The sequence below is a fragment of the Aplosporella prunicola genome (assembly GCF_010093885.1).
Source record: "Aplosporella prunicola CBS 121167 unplaced genomic scaffold K452scaffold_33, whole genome shotgun sequence".
In the NCBI taxonomy this organism is placed as follows: domain Eukaryota; kingdom Fungi; phylum Ascomycota; class Dothideomycetes; order Botryosphaeriales; family Aplosporellaceae; genus Aplosporella; species Aplosporella prunicola.
This window is the reverse complement of record NW_022983561.1, coordinates 145,897-162,617: the sequence shown is the minus strand read 5'-3', so window position 1 is coordinate 162,617 and position 16,721 is coordinate 145,897. Positions and strand designations below refer to the sequence as shown.

The 16,721-nt window shown below is 53.7% G+C and overlaps 6 protein-coding genes across 6 annotated transcripts; 1 reads left to right on the top strand and 5 right to left on the bottom strand.

Moving 5' to 3' along the window:
- Positions 1–314: 314 nt before the first annotated feature.
- Positions 315–1,569, bottom strand: K452DRAFT_279042 (uncharacterized protein). The gene is made up of 3 exons (XM_033539395.1): positions 1,513–1,569; positions 632–1,456; positions 315–538 (listed from the first exon to the last, which is right to left on the bottom strand). The coding sequence occupies exons 1-3, from the start codon at positions 1,553–1,555 to the stop codon at positions 330–332; spliced, it is 1,077 nt and encodes a 358-aa protein (XP_033392899.1). The 5' UTR covers positions 1,556–1,569; the 3' UTR covers positions 315–329.
- A 1,379-nt stretch (positions 1,570–2,948) lies between these two features.
- On the bottom strand, positions 2,949–4,491 carry K452DRAFT_291843 (uncharacterized protein). Its single transcript, XM_033541257.1, has one exon. It carries the CDS (start codon positions 4,461–4,463, stop codon positions 3,153–3,155), a length of 1,311 nt encoding a protein of 436 aa, XP_033392898.1. The 5' UTR covers positions 4,464–4,491; the 3' UTR covers positions 2,949–3,152.
- A 1,570-nt stretch (positions 4,492–6,061) lies between these two features.
- K452DRAFT_321988 (uncharacterized protein) lies at positions 6,062–9,079 on the bottom strand (the record flags this gene model as incomplete). The annotated part of the gene is made up of 5 exons (XM_033544453.1): positions 8,436–9,079; positions 8,237–8,381; positions 7,919–8,174; positions 6,156–7,168; positions 6,062–6,097 (listed from the first exon to the last, which is right to left on the bottom strand). Exons 1-5 carry the CDS (start codon positions 8,720–8,722, stop codon positions 6,062–6,064), a joined length of 1,737 nt encoding a protein of 578 aa, XP_033392897.1. The 5' UTR covers positions 8,723–9,079.
- A 362-nt stretch (positions 9,080–9,441) lies between these two features.
- K452DRAFT_200078 (uncharacterized protein) lies at positions 9,442–10,293 on the bottom strand (the record flags this gene model as incomplete). Its single annotated transcript, XM_033536017.1, has 1 exon — positions 9,442–10,293. A coding segment is annotated over one exon (852 nt), but the record flags the coding sequence as incomplete, so codon positions are not given.
- Positions 10,294–12,378: 2,085 nt separating this feature from the next.
- K452DRAFT_302209 (uncharacterized protein) lies at positions 12,379–13,694 on the bottom strand (the record flags this gene model as incomplete). Its single annotated transcript, XM_033542562.1, has 3 exons — positions 12,379–12,568; positions 12,623–13,374; positions 13,437–13,694. 3 exons carry the CDS (start codon positions 13,692–13,694, stop codon positions 12,379–12,381), a joined length of 1,200 nt encoding a protein of 399 aa, XP_033392895.1.
- An 882-nt stretch (positions 13,695–14,576) lies between these two features.
- On the top strand, positions 14,577–15,003 carry K452DRAFT_113853 (uncharacterized protein). The gene has a single exon (XM_033535057.1). The coding sequence runs from the start codon at positions 14,713–14,715 to the stop codon at positions 14,929–14,931; it is 219 nt and encodes a 72-aa protein (XP_033392894.1). The 5' UTR covers positions 14,577–14,712; the 3' UTR covers positions 14,932–15,003.
- Positions 15,004–16,721: the final 1,718 nt, after the last annotated feature.

Here is a 16,721-nt window from a genome sequence, read left to right as displayed (position 1 = left end):
GGACGGATTTCGTTCGGAGGTGAGTAGGAGCCCAAATGCGCAACGCGCTCAACATCACTGATCGCTAATCGAAGACAAACGGGCAATTAGGCAAAGATGCAGTGTGCATCGTACAGTGTTTCGAATTCTCAAAGTGCTGGGGCCGCCTTAGATTAACCAAACGCCTACAAAGCTCTCACTGACAGCTGATTTCTAGGCTGTTTTGAGTTTTTACCGCTTTCATCTTATCTACAGAGTACGTTCCTCGTTCTGTTGTGACAACAAAATTCATATGTTCAAAACGAAAAAGACATGCCAGGCCAAACAAGTAACGACTGCAAACAATTTCATCATCCTGCCAAAGACACTGCCGGAATCCTGTCCAGCAGCGGCGGAGTCAGCCTGTGAGAAACCGCTGGCCGCTGAGCCAAAAAGTCGCCCATCCGCACAGGCTGCTCAAGCGCCTGGAACCTTCTATTCATGCCCAAGAGCGTCCTGTAGGTAGCCTTGACCGTCGGCACAGGCACACCCACCGCGTCGGCGAGGCGAACAATATTCCCTAGCAGAAAAAGTCAGCCCAGGGGCCCTAGCAGCAGCAGCGCCCCACCGAACAACCCGAAGAAAGTCGCCGTTGCGCAGGGACTCGACATACCGCATAACGACTCGACCTCCATCTGCCTCTGCACGCGCGCATCCTGCAGCATCGACGGCGCAATCGGCGGGTTGTCGCGCGCGAACTGGACCGTCCGCTGCGGCAGGTCGCGTGGCAGAGCAACGCCGATGCGAACCGCGACAGTGAAGATCTCGCGGGCCAGAGCCTCGACGACGCCGAGCTGCGGGCCCGCCGCGGCCAGCAGCCCGTGCGTGTCCAGCCCCGAGATGGCCGTCGCCGGGTTCCAGGAGCCGTTGAACACTTGCTTGGTCCACCGCTCGGCTTGCACGTCGGATACGAGCTTGAACTTGGGGTCCAGCGCAACGAAGCGCTCCAGTCGCGCGTGGTCGAGCTCCCTGTCGCTGCTGTGGCGCTCGTCGAACGTGCCGATGTGCAGCGCGTGCGGTCGGATCGAGGACACTTGCTGCACGAGGCCTGGGCTTGGCTGGAGGCAGCTGATATAACACACTGCGGAGAGGATCGTATTCGCGCGAAAGGCTTGGCGCAGTGGAGTCTCGACGCCGATGCCATTCTGCGCCGAGACGAGGGTCGTGCCTCGCGAGACGGCGGGGGCGATGGCGTGGATGAACGAGTCACTTTCCAGAGATGTGACTTTGTTCGTGCATACGACGTAATCGAAAGGCACGTCGTGCACTTGGAGGGTGGAGGTCAAGACTCGGTGAGGCCGAAACTGACCATTGCCCCAAAGGGAGGTCCGCAGCTGGATGCCATGCCTCTTCACTGCATCGTAATTCGACCGACACACGACTGAGAGGCGCGTATACGGGTTCTGGGCGAGCCTCCAGCCGAGAGTGGAGCCTACGGCTATGGTAAAGTCATCAGTGAGTGAAGTATCAAAAAGCGTTGGTGGTGGAAGTTACCCCCTGTACCGAAAATGAGGATCTCAAGAGGCCTCTTGTTCATTTTTCCTGCAGTGTAAAGATGGATTCATTAAGAAAATGCCCGCTGCTCCAAAAAGGGTATGGCTAAGAAATACAAATGGCGTCAAAGAGATGGGAGAGTAACACCGCGACCACCGCAGTGACATCCATAGAACCATACTTGAAGAGCTGCTGCTCTAGGCACTGATATACTCGTCAGGAGTTCGGCCAAGTGATACCTACTTGGCGTCTCAACCTTGATCGAGGCAGCTTTTTTTGGAGGGTGCAAGATGGCGCTCCGAGCCCAGTGACAGGTCCTTGACTTTCCGTCGCAAGCTGATGCAGCAGGGCCTGTCCATTCCACAAGTTGCCGATGAGGGTCGCATCCGACGCCTAGCCTCGATCCTCTCATCGGCTTCAGGTTGACAAAGCCCTGCTCATCCTCATCCTCAAGACCACTAGTGGACCACTTTGCGGCGTAGCCAAACGCCTCATTAGCCTTTTCGGCAATATCCAACGGCTCTAAGGCGGATCCACCTTCACTGTTCGTCAGCAGTGAATTTTTCCTCTATTGCTGCACAGGGTGAAGCGAAAGCGACAGCGGCGGGAAGCGGGGAGTGAGGCACGTCTGCGGGGTGACTGGCATGGCACGTCCAGCGTACTCGTTTAGCCAATTGATCGTCCGAGCCGTTCGGCTGCGCGGCTGCTAATACCGCTCCATGTGGGGCCTCATTTGGCAGTTTGGGTTACCGCATGCGGTATGGTGTCGCTGCTGCGATTAAGCCGCAATTTACTCTCGCTGACGACACCTCAACTCTGCAACCCTGGCATCCAGAGCCTTGCTGATGGTCTCCCAGGGCTACCTTGCCATGCAGCTGCCTCGTCTATTTCGAACTTGCTTTTTTCCCCTCATGGCCTGATCATACCGTGACGCACAAGGGAATGCTTCATGCCTTGGAGGATTTTTTCCGGGATCGAAGTTGCGCAAGGCTATTCTCGGCACACCCGACAGATGCCAACAAAGCATCTGTCAGATTTAGAGCCCTTAGCTGGCTGCTGCGAGGACGGAGAATGTAGGCGCATAGCAGGAGAATTCGGCGTCTGTCCTGCTTCTGGAGACGTCATCCACTACTTCTACAAGCAAGCTCAAATGGCGAGAGCGTTTGTGGCTTCAAAATATTCGACTCCACAGCGGCTCGGTTCCGTGCTCATGCGCCTACATCTTTCAGTCCTAGGAGGGCCAAAGTCAATGTTAGCAGACGTCTTGTTTATTTCGTTCGAGAGAAAGTTTTTCGGTACAGTACCTGACGTTTAGAGTGGAAAAACCAGTTATTTATATATGGAGCCAGCACTCGAAAGCTATACGATCAAGGGCTGGCTCTTTGACTTATTTATTTGACCCTGAAAGCCTCTGTATCTTTTGTACAGCTCCAGCTACCTCGCAACCCTTCTTCAATGCCATAAACTCCGTTGTGTCGGCCCGTACGATAGTCTGCCAATACCAGCAACGTCTTTATTTTATACAGTGCCAACTTCCTAAAGCTTCTTTTCTTCTGTAGCAAAAGCAATTTCTGAGGTTATTGCCCTTCAAAGTTTGTTGCCTGCTTCTGCCTCCTAACTCGGTGCTTCCCTTGGTTGCTCTAAACAGCACGCTCTTTCGCCCGTTCACGACGTCTCGCACCCACGGTGGCGTTGCTCCTTGTGTTAGACGCCGTACTCAGAGTTGGTGTTGTGGTCGTGTCCGTTGCTGCCGGTGTAGAAGTAGGATTTCCGTGAGATGACTGCAACTTTGGAGACTCAGCTCTCGAAAGTGCAGATCCAGATATGATTGTGGAGCTCTCATCCAATGGTTGAGATTCCAAAGACGCCGTCGACCTTGCACGGCTGAACCGGTCTTGAAGTGCATGCTGAGTTTGATTTCCCGTACCGGCCATCTGAGCTTCTTCATTTTCAGCGCCAGGCGCTGTTGTAGTTTGCTTGTTGCCATCTCCAGTATCCGTACGTGCGCCTTTCTTGTCCCGAGGACGGGTTAACCCCCTGGGCTTGGCACCCCGGGCTGCAGCCTCTTCTTTGGAGAGTGTTTCTCCAGTCTCCGGGTTGATGTAATGGCCGCCTCCACGTCCGCCTTTTACCCACTGGTAACGTTTCTGAGACCCTGCGGACTTAGGCTTCTTCTGAGCGGCTGGATTGGATTCATTTGGTTGGTCTTCGCCGGGGCCAACTTGGGCAGTATTTGCAATATTGCCAGGGCCATGTGAAGTAGACTGATCTAGACTCAGGGCGTTGGGCGTACCGGAAAAATTAGTGATGCCTTCAGTGTGGTTGACCGATGGAGCTGCAGATTTGTCCTTCTGGAATGTACCCGTGTATCGAGGAGTAACTTCATCAGAAGTAAAGATGTCCCGTAGTTCATTTGCAACATTTGATGGCAAGATGAGGTTGCTATCGATCGGGCCATGATGCCTGAAATTTTGCATGTTCATCGGAGGACGAACAGCAGCCGTTGACTGGACAGGGGCTGTGGTCTGGCCCGCCACGTTCTCAGTTGGCATACCAGGCGGAGTCAAAGACCCTTGGAAAGCCAACGGCAAGGATAAACTGCGATTTTCCATGCTCAACTGGCCGGGCAATTGCATACCCGTTTCATATCCTGGACCCGGGGGACCGGCTCCAAAGCCAGACATGTTCGGAACATATCTTCCATGAGACGAGAAGGTTGACATAGGCACTGAGACATCAATTCGAGGATAGCCGTAAATCGAGTTCTGGATACTTGGGAAGACTAGTTTCGATGGGAAGGTTTGTTGTACTGCCTCCCGTATGGTGTTGGCTGCTGCGGGCATTTGTGGCTGCGTTGAAGGTGCAGCTGCCGGTGGCTGCAGCTGTGGTACGGTAGATGCAGTGCCAGGGGCTGACCTCGGCGCCATGGGTGGCGCTGACGCAGTACGCATGATTAACTCGCGTGCAACCTGTGGTCTGTCTATCGGCATTGGCATTTTTGGTGCCGTCATGTTTTGGTTGAATGAATATGGTTGCATGCTATCGCGTTGTTCAGCGACAATGGTGCGCCTGAATGGAGGCGAGCTCGGAGCTCCCCCAATCATGTCTACTGCTTCATCGGATGATTCCGTTGAAGATTGCTCGCGGTCAAAGTTCGAAGGCATAGTAGTTGAACTCAAATTCTTCTTCATATTTCCAGGCTCTTGGTTAGGTTTTAGGGCCCCGCCGTTAAAGCCTTGGATCACCTTTGTTTCACTTGTAACAGCATGTGCCATGGGAGGTGGCTGCCGGGAGATCGGAACAGGCCCACCCACCGTTGTTGAGGCCATGCTAGATGTTGGTAGTGTCAACCCGCCCATGAGAGCCGGGTCAACTGGAACGTTCTGTTGTTTTGGTCCATCATCAGGCTTTCGGATGTCTGTGTGTGTATTGTTCCAGCCTGTTTCCATTCTTGGAAAGACATGCTGATTCAAAATCAATGGATTGATGGGGTGATTTGCTTCGTGATTTGCAGGACTATTGGTGGCCGACTTGACGAAAACTTTTTGGTCAGAATCACCCCCGGTTTCGCTATGTGACTTATGAGGAGCGTAGTAGGAAGTGTTGTTTTGGCGATTCGACGGACCATAATTCTCGAAGTTCGATGCAGGCGTTTGTGTAGTACTTGGTGCTGATACTGGCTGTGTTCCAGATGCCACAGTCCCTCTAATTTGCTGCTCTCTCAATGGTTCAACGGTTCCCAAGCTGTTTGCTACCGAGCCGCCTGAAACCAAATCAGCATGAGCCACGAGCTGTTGGTGCCAATCGCCAGTTTCATTCATTCTCTGTGAAGTGATATGGCTATGCGGATGTGAATGTGAATGTGGATGTGGGTAAGTAAAACCTAGCTCTGGCAGCACAATATTGCTGTAAACACCAATGTGGGGCGAGTAAATGCTATTTTGACGCATACCTGCCTGAGCCTCGCTGCCTCCTTGTGTCACTTGTACATCTGACGCAGAAGAAGCCATCGATGAAGGAGTTGGGTGCACCGATGCACCGTGACCAGGTCGTCCAGAAGGCGTTCTTTGGTGTGAAACTTGTACAATTCCGGAGCCCATTGTCTGATAAGCTGAAATCGATGGAGTAGTTGGATGAACAAATAAATTGTTCAACACATGCCTCGCTCCTATGGCTGCCGGATCCATAAATCCTGGCCTGGGGCTCGTAGCAGTATTTGTGTTGCATGTAGCTGAAGGGTTATTTGAAGCTGGAGCAGGTTGGATGGGCGCAGGAAAAGCCCGAGGATCAATGTTAGCAACATGCGACTGGCTTTTGTAGTCTCTCTCGACGGGCGACAAATCAATCGAAGGCAGCTCAGGGAGCGAAAGCTTCTTCGTAACTGCTGGTTCCGATGAGGAGCCTTGGCTTGATTGTGCATTTGTCTCTTTTACAGATGCTCGAGACGACGCCGAGATTGCACAAGGCTCCATTTGGTTCGTGTCTTCCAGGCTTTGCAGCGCATGTGCCAACAAGCTCAAAGGAATAGCGCCCCTGACCTGCAATTCATCTATTTGTTTAGACTGAGACGCTCCCGGTGGTTTGTCTGCCGGAATTAATTCATTCCTTGGCATATTCCTAACTGGAACTGGCGTGACTCTTACTATTTCTGATCGAACAGATGTCGTGGGCGAGGTGGCTATCGGTGCTGCGTTCGGCATGCTAGACGCAGCATCCCGGTCATGCTGAGTCTGAGGTATATCGCTGCGTGCCTCCACCTCCACTCGTTTTTCCTGATGCTCATTGACAGCATGAGCTGTGGGTAAAGCCGAAACCATAGATCCAGCAATGTGGGCTGGAGTTTCCTGCGCCGCTAGTTCAGCTTCATCGTTGCTACACTGGTTTTGTTCCTGTCTGTTCAGCATAGGCTGCACATCTTGAGTTTTTTCGCGCACTAGAGGAACTTGAGTTGGTGTGGCCGACTGGGACGACGGGAACATGGTTGAAAGAATGTTTGGAAGTGAAGACTGCTCTTGCGGACTTAAGCGCGATTCAGTGGCTCTGTTAATAACGGGAGCATGTAGCCCACCGCGGCCTGGCACCTGATATCCTAAATCGAGATCTCGCATTGCTCCGGCTCTCGACATGACAGCAACGCCCAGCCTACTGTGTGGATCAACGGACTGTCCGACCGGTCCACGCGAGCCACGTGTAGTAGCTCCAGAATCTGCCATTATTCCCGGTTGCCGCAACATAGGAGCCACGGGAGCGTTCATCGTAGGCGATTGAGCAGAGTGCTTGCTGGGCTTCTTAATAGGACTAGGGAAAGCTGTTTGAGAGGGTCTTCTTTCTTCATTCTCGGTGAAATCACCTTCTTCCTCCTGTTGGGGGTTGCTGTCCGAGACAAGGACCCGACGACCTTCTCCTGGCCTTTGTGGATCTACCACTTTGGCGCCATTCCGTACAATATACTTTGCAGAGGGAGGTTGCCGATGCTGAACTCGTTGCATATCCGCTTGCCACCAATTGCCCGCCGTAGAACTCGGTTGTGACGAAGGTGTCGGCGCTATGGGCGGAGCAATAGCCGTCGACAATTGCGTTGGCGGGATATGAGCCTCGTTCCCTGCATTGATGGAAGGTAGGTGGGGACCAGGATGTCCAGCGTAAGGGTCGTACACTGGTCTCGTCGTTAGTGAAGGTTGCGGAGGTAACGTTTGCTCCGCATCCAGAGAGGAAAGAAGCGAGAAAGTTGGTGAGATTGGTGCATCGGTTTCTGGCGACGATGGGCGTCCTTGATTTTGGGACGTTTGCTTTGGGGATGAGGTTGAAGCTATGATTTTCAGCAGCTCGGCTGTAGCAGGTTCCACTGTACCTTGTGAAAGATGCTCCGGCGTCGGTGTCGCAAACAGCGAGCCGAATTTCAAAGAAAGTGGATTTATCGAGCGGCCGGATACAATCTCCGGGAACCCTGACATATCGAGCTTTCCATTGAATGTACGCTGATTCTGTGAGGGCATAGGTCCCCGCCAGACTGTCCTTATCAGAGGAACACGAGTTGGCAATGGGGTGTGTCTTGGAAGCTCGGAAGAATTGGAGTTTGACCCTAAAGCTCTGTTAGAAAGCCAGTCTTTACAGATGTTGACAGACAAAAGCTTACCCTCACTGTTCCCTTTGTCCCTTCTTCTTTTTAAAACTATCGCATTTAAGGTATCGTGTCGGGCACGCATAGACTCCTTGTCTCTTGCACCATAAAAGACGTCATTAAGACTCTTGTTGTCGTGAAGTTCTTCGGGTCGGCCAAAGTGCACCAGATCTCTGTGGGGTAAATTGTCCGCGTCTGGAGCCCATGGTGTGTGTCTTCCTTGCTTAGGCTGTGTACCGGCAGCAAAGGGTGGTGAGCAAGGATCAAATGTGTCTAAAAACTCACGAGGGTAGTCCTTTTCATTGAGGTAACGGCGAGCGTGCAAGAATTCTTCATGCAACTCCGTAAGCACGCCAGGGTATCTTCCTTTTGTACTGTACTCTTCGAAAGCCGTCAAAACTCCGAAGATGTATTCCTTTGACAAATCAAGGATGTGTTGAACCGGATACCACGGATCCTCGAAAGACATTTCGCAAGCTTCGGCGTAAATGTTCAGCATAATGGTCGCTTGAGCGACATCATGGAGGCTCTTAAAATCCACCTTAACACTCATTGTTAGCACACAAGCTTCAAAGATAGACCGAGGATCGGTTCATAACCTACTGTTTCTTTAGCCAGGCTTTCGTCGTCGCCGTGAGTATTGCCAACGACCACAGCCCTATACACCAGTTCTTGAGGAGCGTGGTACCATATTGAAGATTGGGCGCGATCGACCCGTTGCATCAACGTGGTCAATGTATGTCTTGGCCTTGTTTGCTGCTTAGTACCTGGTAACACAAGAACTGCTTTTTCGGAAACTAACCTCTCTTCTTCAGATTCTTCATCGCTCTCTGGTAAGACAACTTCCTCTTCGGACGAGTCCTCGTTAGGTGGCCGGTTCAATCTATCGTCAAGATGCAAACTGGGAAACGCAGCCGGGAAAGTCGCCAAAAGTTTAGGGTTAAAAGGCTTCGTGGACGGTGTCTTGCATGGTTTGGCACCTTTGCGATTACGGCCAGGGCTAGGGTGAGGTCTATACGCTTCCTCGACGTCCGAATCTTCGGTGAAGCGACGGGGTGGACGGCGCCTGCGCTTTTCGCCTAAACGCATCTTGGAGAGGGCGCTTCGCGTTGCGCTGTGTCGGTGCGAGAGCAAAGCGCTTCGACAGTGAGGTTTGTTGTAAAGGTCGGTCGGGTTGATGAAACGAGAAACTTTGTCGCGCGTTGAAAAGGTAAAGCGAAAGTGAACTAGGTAGGTAGGTACGTGGGAGGTGATTGATGACGTAGCGTGTCAAGATAGGTACCTACCTATGACTGCGAGGGAGACGACAAACCACGGACACAAGAGTGCTGGTTACCCGGTACTGATGTAATATACTCGACGGAGACGTTGGTAGGGTAGGTGAAAGAATTCGGCGTCCGTCTGCGTGGCAAAATTGCAGAGCAGAGATCACGAAATTATAACAAGCCGTGGGAGAAAGTGAGTTTCTCTTCCTGTCTGAAGCTGTTTATGCTTACTTAACTCGAGCCAGCCATGTTAACGCCGCTGGGTATCCCATGCAATTCCGAACCTAGTTTTCTCATGCCTCATACTGTTAACACCTATGCTAAAACAATCAGCCCGACTGTCGATGAACTACACCCGCAACTACCTACCGATATAGCAATCCCCGTAAAGCGTAAAGCCCAGTTTCTACCAGGGTGTCCCGAACGAAAACAATCTTCTTTACAGAAAACAAACCATCCCTCCCATAAAGCCGCTGTCTAGCAGACGGTCCGCCATATTTCGATTTCGATCATTGTACACTAATTCAAGAGTAGTGTTCAGTCGACATCTTGAAAAGGTGCGTAGTCGCGTCCCTCAAACCGTGCCATATCATCGTCGGTAGTAGCATCCACGTCCATATCCTCAACAGGAGTCAAATCCAGAGAGCGCTTGGAGCCCGATTGTGACAAACCAGTTGTAAGCTCCCTCCTTGATGAGGCAACTTGGCGCTTAGCATCCAGAATATCGCCATATGACTGCAAGATGAGCTTTAGGTTATCGTCGAAGTTGACACAGAAACGCTGAGTCTGGCAGAACTGCATGGCCCTGAGGAAATCCAGATTCAACATCTCCATCATCCACGCCACCACCACAGCCGCCGACTTCTCGTTGCCGGACTCGCAGAAGACGAGGACTTTTCCGTGCTCCGCACCACTGCCCTGGCCAGATTGTATGCGACTCTGAACTTTGGAGAGGTGGGCGTTGATGATACTCGTAGAGGCAGGGAAAGAGTGGACGAGCTCTTGCGGGTTGAGCACATCGACGGTCGTGAATGTGATGTCCAGTTCCTGCGCAATGCGCCGAGCGGCGTTCACTGGAGTTGCTCCATGTCTGATGCCCAGCAGCATGGTGATGCCCGTATTAACGAGAAATTCGCGATCCTTCGCTGCGCTGTGTGGTCCCAAATATATATATGGCGTGACGAACTGTGCCTCGCGTCTCTTCTCGTATGTCCATTCCAATCCCGCGTTCTGAGACTCCAGCAGACCTTGGTTGATCAAGGCGAGGAAGCTCACGTCTGGCCCGTTCCTATCGATCGTCGAGACGTTGGTGACTTGCAGATTTGCCACTGACTCCATGTTGTGCGCAGGCGGTGGGATGATGATACGAGGAGGCGTCGGCACGCGAAAAGCGTACTCGTTGTTGCCGGCGCGGCGAAAGGAGCGACTCGTATCGGACAGCGCGAACTCCTCGACGGTGGATATCATGGTGCAGAAGGTGGGCGTTAAGTCGGGCAGAAGTCGTGGCTCAATGTCTGTCTGGTATGGGGGAAGGAGCTGCAGGTACTGGGTTGAATCGGAATCGGTCGAGAAGGAGGAACCAGGCAACAGTGGCACTAGCGGGGGCGTCTCAAGTTCCAAGGGAACCGCGGGGCATGACGGTCGAACACACAATCGCGACGGTCTCAGTCGAGGGTGGAATTGGCAACGGAAGCTCAGCGCTTCACGCAGGTAGTTTCTGGGCAAGCTCACGAACGGCGATACGATGAAGTCAGTGCTGCTGCGGGTTCGGCCGCGGAGCTTTTCCGCCCGAGCCTACCTACCTACCCTGGTCGCGACTCGCATCCTGATCGCCAGTGAGAGAACTTCACTAGAGCATTGGTGTCGTTTGACCGTTTGACGCTTTGACACGCGGCTTACACGACATCAGTGACATGCTGTCGGCTCTTCAAGCATCCAAATTCTGAGAAGATCCGCCCTTGCTTTGCCAGCCCAACATCACAGTTAATCAATCACACCATAACGGCTTAGCCCGACCGTGACTTCCTCTCCTCAGTCATCGATAACACTACTTTTTCCCAAGCCCAGGCTCCGAGAGCAGACAGAATACTCCATTGGTTGTATTGGGCGGCGCGATAGCAAGTACAGACCTTGTTGGTCAGTCGAAACTCGGGCAGTAAACCACTATCTGCATAGGTACCTACCCTCATAGGATCATACATTAGCTCGTTCATTGCCTAAATGCTTCAATCAACACAATCCCTACCCTTCCCAAGCCGGAGTCTGGACCCTGTGAGTGTGCTTCATTCCCCTGAGCCGCCTCGAAGACCTTCACATCCGCTCAAAATGGACACTTCCGAGAGGCTCTTCTTCCCCAGCTCCATCATTGGATCCCTGCCAAGGATCGCGTTCAGTATAATCGTCATTGCAGCAAAAGCACCAACATCATTGGCAAGGGAGAGATATGGTGTAGGTAGTATCGAAAAACTGCATTTCTTTTCCATTGTTACACGGACAAGCTGGTATAACCTACCAACCGCCCGCGTCTTTCTTGACTTTTTGCTTTGCCGCACCCAGACACGCTGCACCCCCATACTCCGCTACCAAAGTCCGCCACATTATTATGTTCAGAGAGAGGGAATAAAAAGAGATGAGCCAAGACAGCCACAGGAGAAAGAAAAAGATATATAATATACTTCCCAAAGCGCCTGGTCCAACATCGACCAAGTGGGGGGAAAGCCAAAAACACCGTGTGCAAATCCCCCATTGCTAGTTTTTCCTCCGTTCCAGAATGGGGAAAAAAAAAGCTTGACTGATCCAGTAGAATATTGAGGCATGTACCGCAGTAAAAAATATACACAAGCGGAAACATGGGAACAAAAAGCCACTCTCTAATGCTTCGCTGAAATGCATAACTCGACATAAAACAACAAAAAGGGAGAGCTCGGGGTATCGAATAAGAGTTTGCTTGCTGCCGGCCCAGGGGGATGCAGGCTGGGCTAGCGGGACCTGAGGTGACTTGGCGCACTCCGACGATAATTACGGTAACGAACGCAATCTAGTGTCGGAAATGAACCATCGACTCGCGCGCTTAGATAGATGAAGCAACCGGCAGGCGAAATTGGCACGTCGCAAACGATGGCGTGAGATTGATTCCTCGAGCGGCGGGAAACATGGTGAGAAAGCCCACAGCGCGAAGGCGGGCTTTGTTAGTGGTGCGAGAAGACAGTCGATAGGTAAAAGCCAGACGAGTGCGGCAACTGTACGTCGCCAGACATTACAACGTTTGTGGCCGTGACAAGACAGACCCTGGGTGGAAAACCCTCCAATGTGTCTCCATCGTCATCTAGGCCAGGTATAAGGATCGGATCCACGGTATCCTCGTGGTAGCGTATTCTGTCGTAACATGTAGATAGTCGTGCTCAGGGCACGGCACGGCGCTTTGGTGATGGTCGCTCGTAGTGTCAACGTCGAAAGCAAGACCGGTAATTGGCAGCCCGCTTAGTTGCTGCTGTTCTGCTTGGCGTGGAACTGATCAACACGGTCCTTGAGCCAAGGAGGAATCGACGAGCGGACGGCTTCGACGGCTTGCTGCGCGACGTAGGTGTTGTAGGTGCTGCGTTGCTTGACGAGCCTGCCGGCTTCCATGCCAAGCATGCGGTGGGCCTTGCCGGAAAGAGCAAAGTCGTCCCTAATTATAAAGTCAACACCGAATTCACATGTAAATTTCAAAATCAAAACTCACCAGAAGAGGTGGCTGTCCGGGTCCTCGCAGATGTGCTCCTCAAACCTCAGCTGGTCGGAGCCATCCTCATCGTTCGAGGATGGGTAGACCAGAGTCTTGCAGGGGCTGGTAACGTCGTTGAACTCGGGAGCCCGCTTGCGAACGCTGGGTGCGCCGTGCGCCAGCTTGGCCTGGACCTGGCCCTCGATGAACTTGTCGGCCTCCAGGAGGAAGATGTGACCGCGCTTCCACTGGGCAGCAGCGGATGAGAGCTCCTCGTTCCAGAAGGCAGCCAGCTCGAGCGCCATGCGGTGACGGGTAGTATCCGTGTTCTCGATGGTTTCGATGTTGAAGCGGGGGAGGTTGGTAATGTTCACGGCCTTGGGGAGGACGACGAGGATGGGTGCGTCCATCCACTCAGCGATGATGTTGAGTTGGCGGAACAGGTGGTTAATGCTCTTCGTGATGGCGAATTTGGCGACATCGCGCTCAAGGCGGGAATAGTGGAAGATATCGTTGAGGCCAAACCAGATGGTGAAAAGAGTCCACTCTCTCGGCGGCTGAGTGGGCCACATGCGCTTGAAGCCTTCCATCTTGACGAAATCGCGGACTTGCTGCTGAAGGTCGCGCAGGGCAAAGTCGGTGAAGTTGTGGGAAGAGGTGGCATTCTGGAAAACGGCGTTGTCGAGGACAGCGCCAACCGTGTCGGTGTAGTACTGCGTGACTTGGGGCGGCAGAGAGCGGGCATAGTTGTCTATCGAGTCGCAGAGAATCTGGAGAGGGCATCGGGTCAGCGCGCTTCTTCGCACACGAGGGAGCAAAAACAAGGATTTACCTCTGCGCAAAGCGCCTCGGGCCAGACGGGCCCGCTGAGGGGATGGCGGATGGGCTCATATCCTGGCGGGGGCCCGTTGAGGATGTAACGGCCAGTGTCCGACCACGAGTCTCCAAAGGTGACGATCCTGCGCACACCACCGGCCCACGACTTCTGCCACTGGGTGTACTGTCGCGTCGAGGGAATAACCCAGCCCAGGTAGAGGATGATGGTGACGGCGAGGGCGATGATGACGGAGCAGCGCGAGAGAAACCTCATGGCGGTGAGAGGGTCGTGTGGAGGAGATTTGAGATCGGAGGGAGTGGCTGGGGGATGTTAAGTGGTCCTGCCTGAGTCGGCGGGCGGGAAAGGGGAGGAGGGCGAGGAGGGATTTTGTTGTTGAGCGATTGACGGGCAGTTGGCAAAGGACAGGAGGAGAAAAGGCGGACGCTATACGAGTACACGGACTGCGGAGGACATGAGCGTGGTAGTGAAAAGAAGGCGAGTCCACGCAAGCGTTGGATCCACCGGCCGTTGACATCCAAAAGCCTCAGGGGGCCGTGTGTTTCGGACAAATCGCGTGCCCGCAAGCAGCCTAGCGCCCTTTGCCACCACTTGCCTTCGTAGCCAGTGCCCGCCCAGTGCCCGCCATGCCAGCCAGTGCCAGCCAGCCGCCCACGCCCGCCTTTGGCCCTCCACACGGCTCCCCCTGTCCGACCGGACTGTGACGACGACGCCCATACTGCCGATCCCCCCCAATTCCATCACGATACATGACGCCATTTTCAATGGGCAAAGAGCCTCTCTTTTCCCAGGTGCCCACTCTCCACTTCCCACTCCACTTCTCATCACCAAGTTTAACGTTGGCATTAGGCTTATCTTTTGCGCCGAACAATGCCCTTGCAAGCGCCGGCCCTACAGTAGTACGTGGAACATCCTCACCCACCACCTGCCGAATCGGTCCCGCTGTCCGCAACCAGCTGCCTTGCCTACCTCTCTCTCTACCTACTTTACTTCAACAGTAATCTCCCCTAGTGCACTACCGGCGGATCGACGGCGACTTTGAGCGATCATTTAGCCCGTTCCACGCTTGTCCCCGGCCATCAACTTGGAACGAGCGGAAAACCCGGTAGCACTCGGCGATCATGATTAACCTTGATGAGATGGGGACGGTGAAATGATGGGCGGTGAGATTGGGCGATCGCTCCCCGGCTCTCTCTCTCTCTCTCTCTCGCCGTCGTCGTCAATCGTGATTGTTGACGAAATTTCCATGCCTCCTGCTAAATAAAGTAACTACATGCCTTTGATAATAATAGCGGCGTCGGCATTGTTCCCTCTTTGTAAGATGCTGAGCTCATTCCACACCCATGTGTGTGGGAATGGGAGTCGGGAGTCGGGGCGGATACCCATATGCAACGCTTGCGCAATCATCTCATTCCGTCCAAGAAGGACATGCTTTAAAAGCAACCTGACCAAACCCTTTGTTTCACACATCCAATCGATTGGTCGCGCCTAGATTGGGCGATCTCTCCGTCGTGCAACCCTCCCAATTCCAAAAAGCACTGTAAAGTCTTCCGCGCCGACCGGGATCGGAATCAGCTCTTCTCTCCATGACCAGCCGTGCGGAGCAGGCACTGTGAAAACCATCCAGCCATCCTCTTCACCCGCTGCCGAATTGATCGAATACCAACGCGACTAGTGATGATACACACCCCAATCTGACGCTACTACCCGCAAGCCTGCACCACCGCATCTCATTAGCCCGCCATCGCGGGAGGCCATCGCGGCCGGCCGCGCGCTGTGGATCCGAGGACAGAGAGGGGTGCGGGGTCGCACAGCACGCGCAGGGGCAGCACAACAGCAGCGGCACCAGCAACAGCGACGGTGCGCCTGTTGTGGTGATCTGTTTTGACTGAACGGACCAGCCGCGAGGCGGTTGGCTGGCGACCGGGGGGGGGGTTAGGTATCTAGGGTGATGGGCCTGCATACACGCATGCGGCGGGCGTGTATGTTGCGGCAGGCCGAAACATGTGCGGTGCGGGACGAATCAGAAGCGGGATGATCAGAGGCTGCTGTGTGGACATTGAATGCTACGAGCGCGGTGATCTGATGCACGGTGGCCGCCCTCTTCGTACCTTCGTCGTCGTAGAGCGAGCCTCGCCGGTATAATCAATTGGCTGCGCGATGACCGCATGACGCTGTCCCGCCTGCCGTCTTGTTCTACAATCTCCGGCGCGCTCTTGGCGAGACAAATGACTTTGCTCTACCATGTCCGCCTATAACTACCCGGGCCATGCTTCAAGCCAGCCCTTCCCGAGACGGCCGCGGCTCCCAAAACAGCCCGTATCCCCGCATGAGAACGCGTAATCCCCCCAAGGCGTGACGGCAAGGATTCAACGAGCAACCGCCGTTGTTTTAACCCTGCCGTTTTCCGATATCAACCTATGTACCCGTGGGCTCCCATTGTACGAGTGTGTGAAGAAATCGATAAGCTTACGAGTGGTCGTTGTCGTCAGCTATAACTACATACGCTGAGCCACGCCATAGCCGCTCAGGGCTTGAGACACCACCATTCGGCACGCCCGAGCATCCCGAGCTGCCTACAAGTACTGTGTACATCCTGCCCATACCCACCCCTCCAGGCTGCAGCCCACACCTTCACAGCCCACAACTCTACTACTCTAGCACCGTTCCTGAATCGTCGACTTTTATGCCCAGCCCACCGCTCACACGCCACGTACGTTTGTTACTATTATTATCCCACATCTCTCCCTCTCGAATCTTCCTTCCTTTTTTTATTCTCGAGCCCGACGCTCATGGCACCCGCAGCCCATGGCGTCGTGTTCGCCGTATTGCACGTCCATGCGCAGCCGCCAAGCGCAGCGGCCGGCAGCCTTATCGCGCCTAAGCAATTGCAAAGCCAAGAACTGCTTCTACGCCTGAAGGATTGGAATGTAGGCATCAGAAATTGTGGGAGACCTCCGTGTGAGTGCTACGTATGTTGGCATATATTGCAGGGGCCGCCCTCCTCCGTTGACAGTTGTCTCAGCCTTGGGGATATGAGGGAAGGATTCCCACGTCAGCGTGGGCTAGACTTTAGTCGCCTACCTCATGCGCATGGTCACGGCGTGAAACCGGGTCGGTTCGCGAGGAAGTCCGTTCATCTGCCGGTGGATGTAGTGGTGTCTATGCTAAAGACGGACTGTACGAAAGCTATACTTGGACTTTGTCACAACATACTGGTCGAAGCTGGGCATGACTTTGCTGTATTACCTGTTCCTTCCCAAACAACGAAGACTGCAAAGT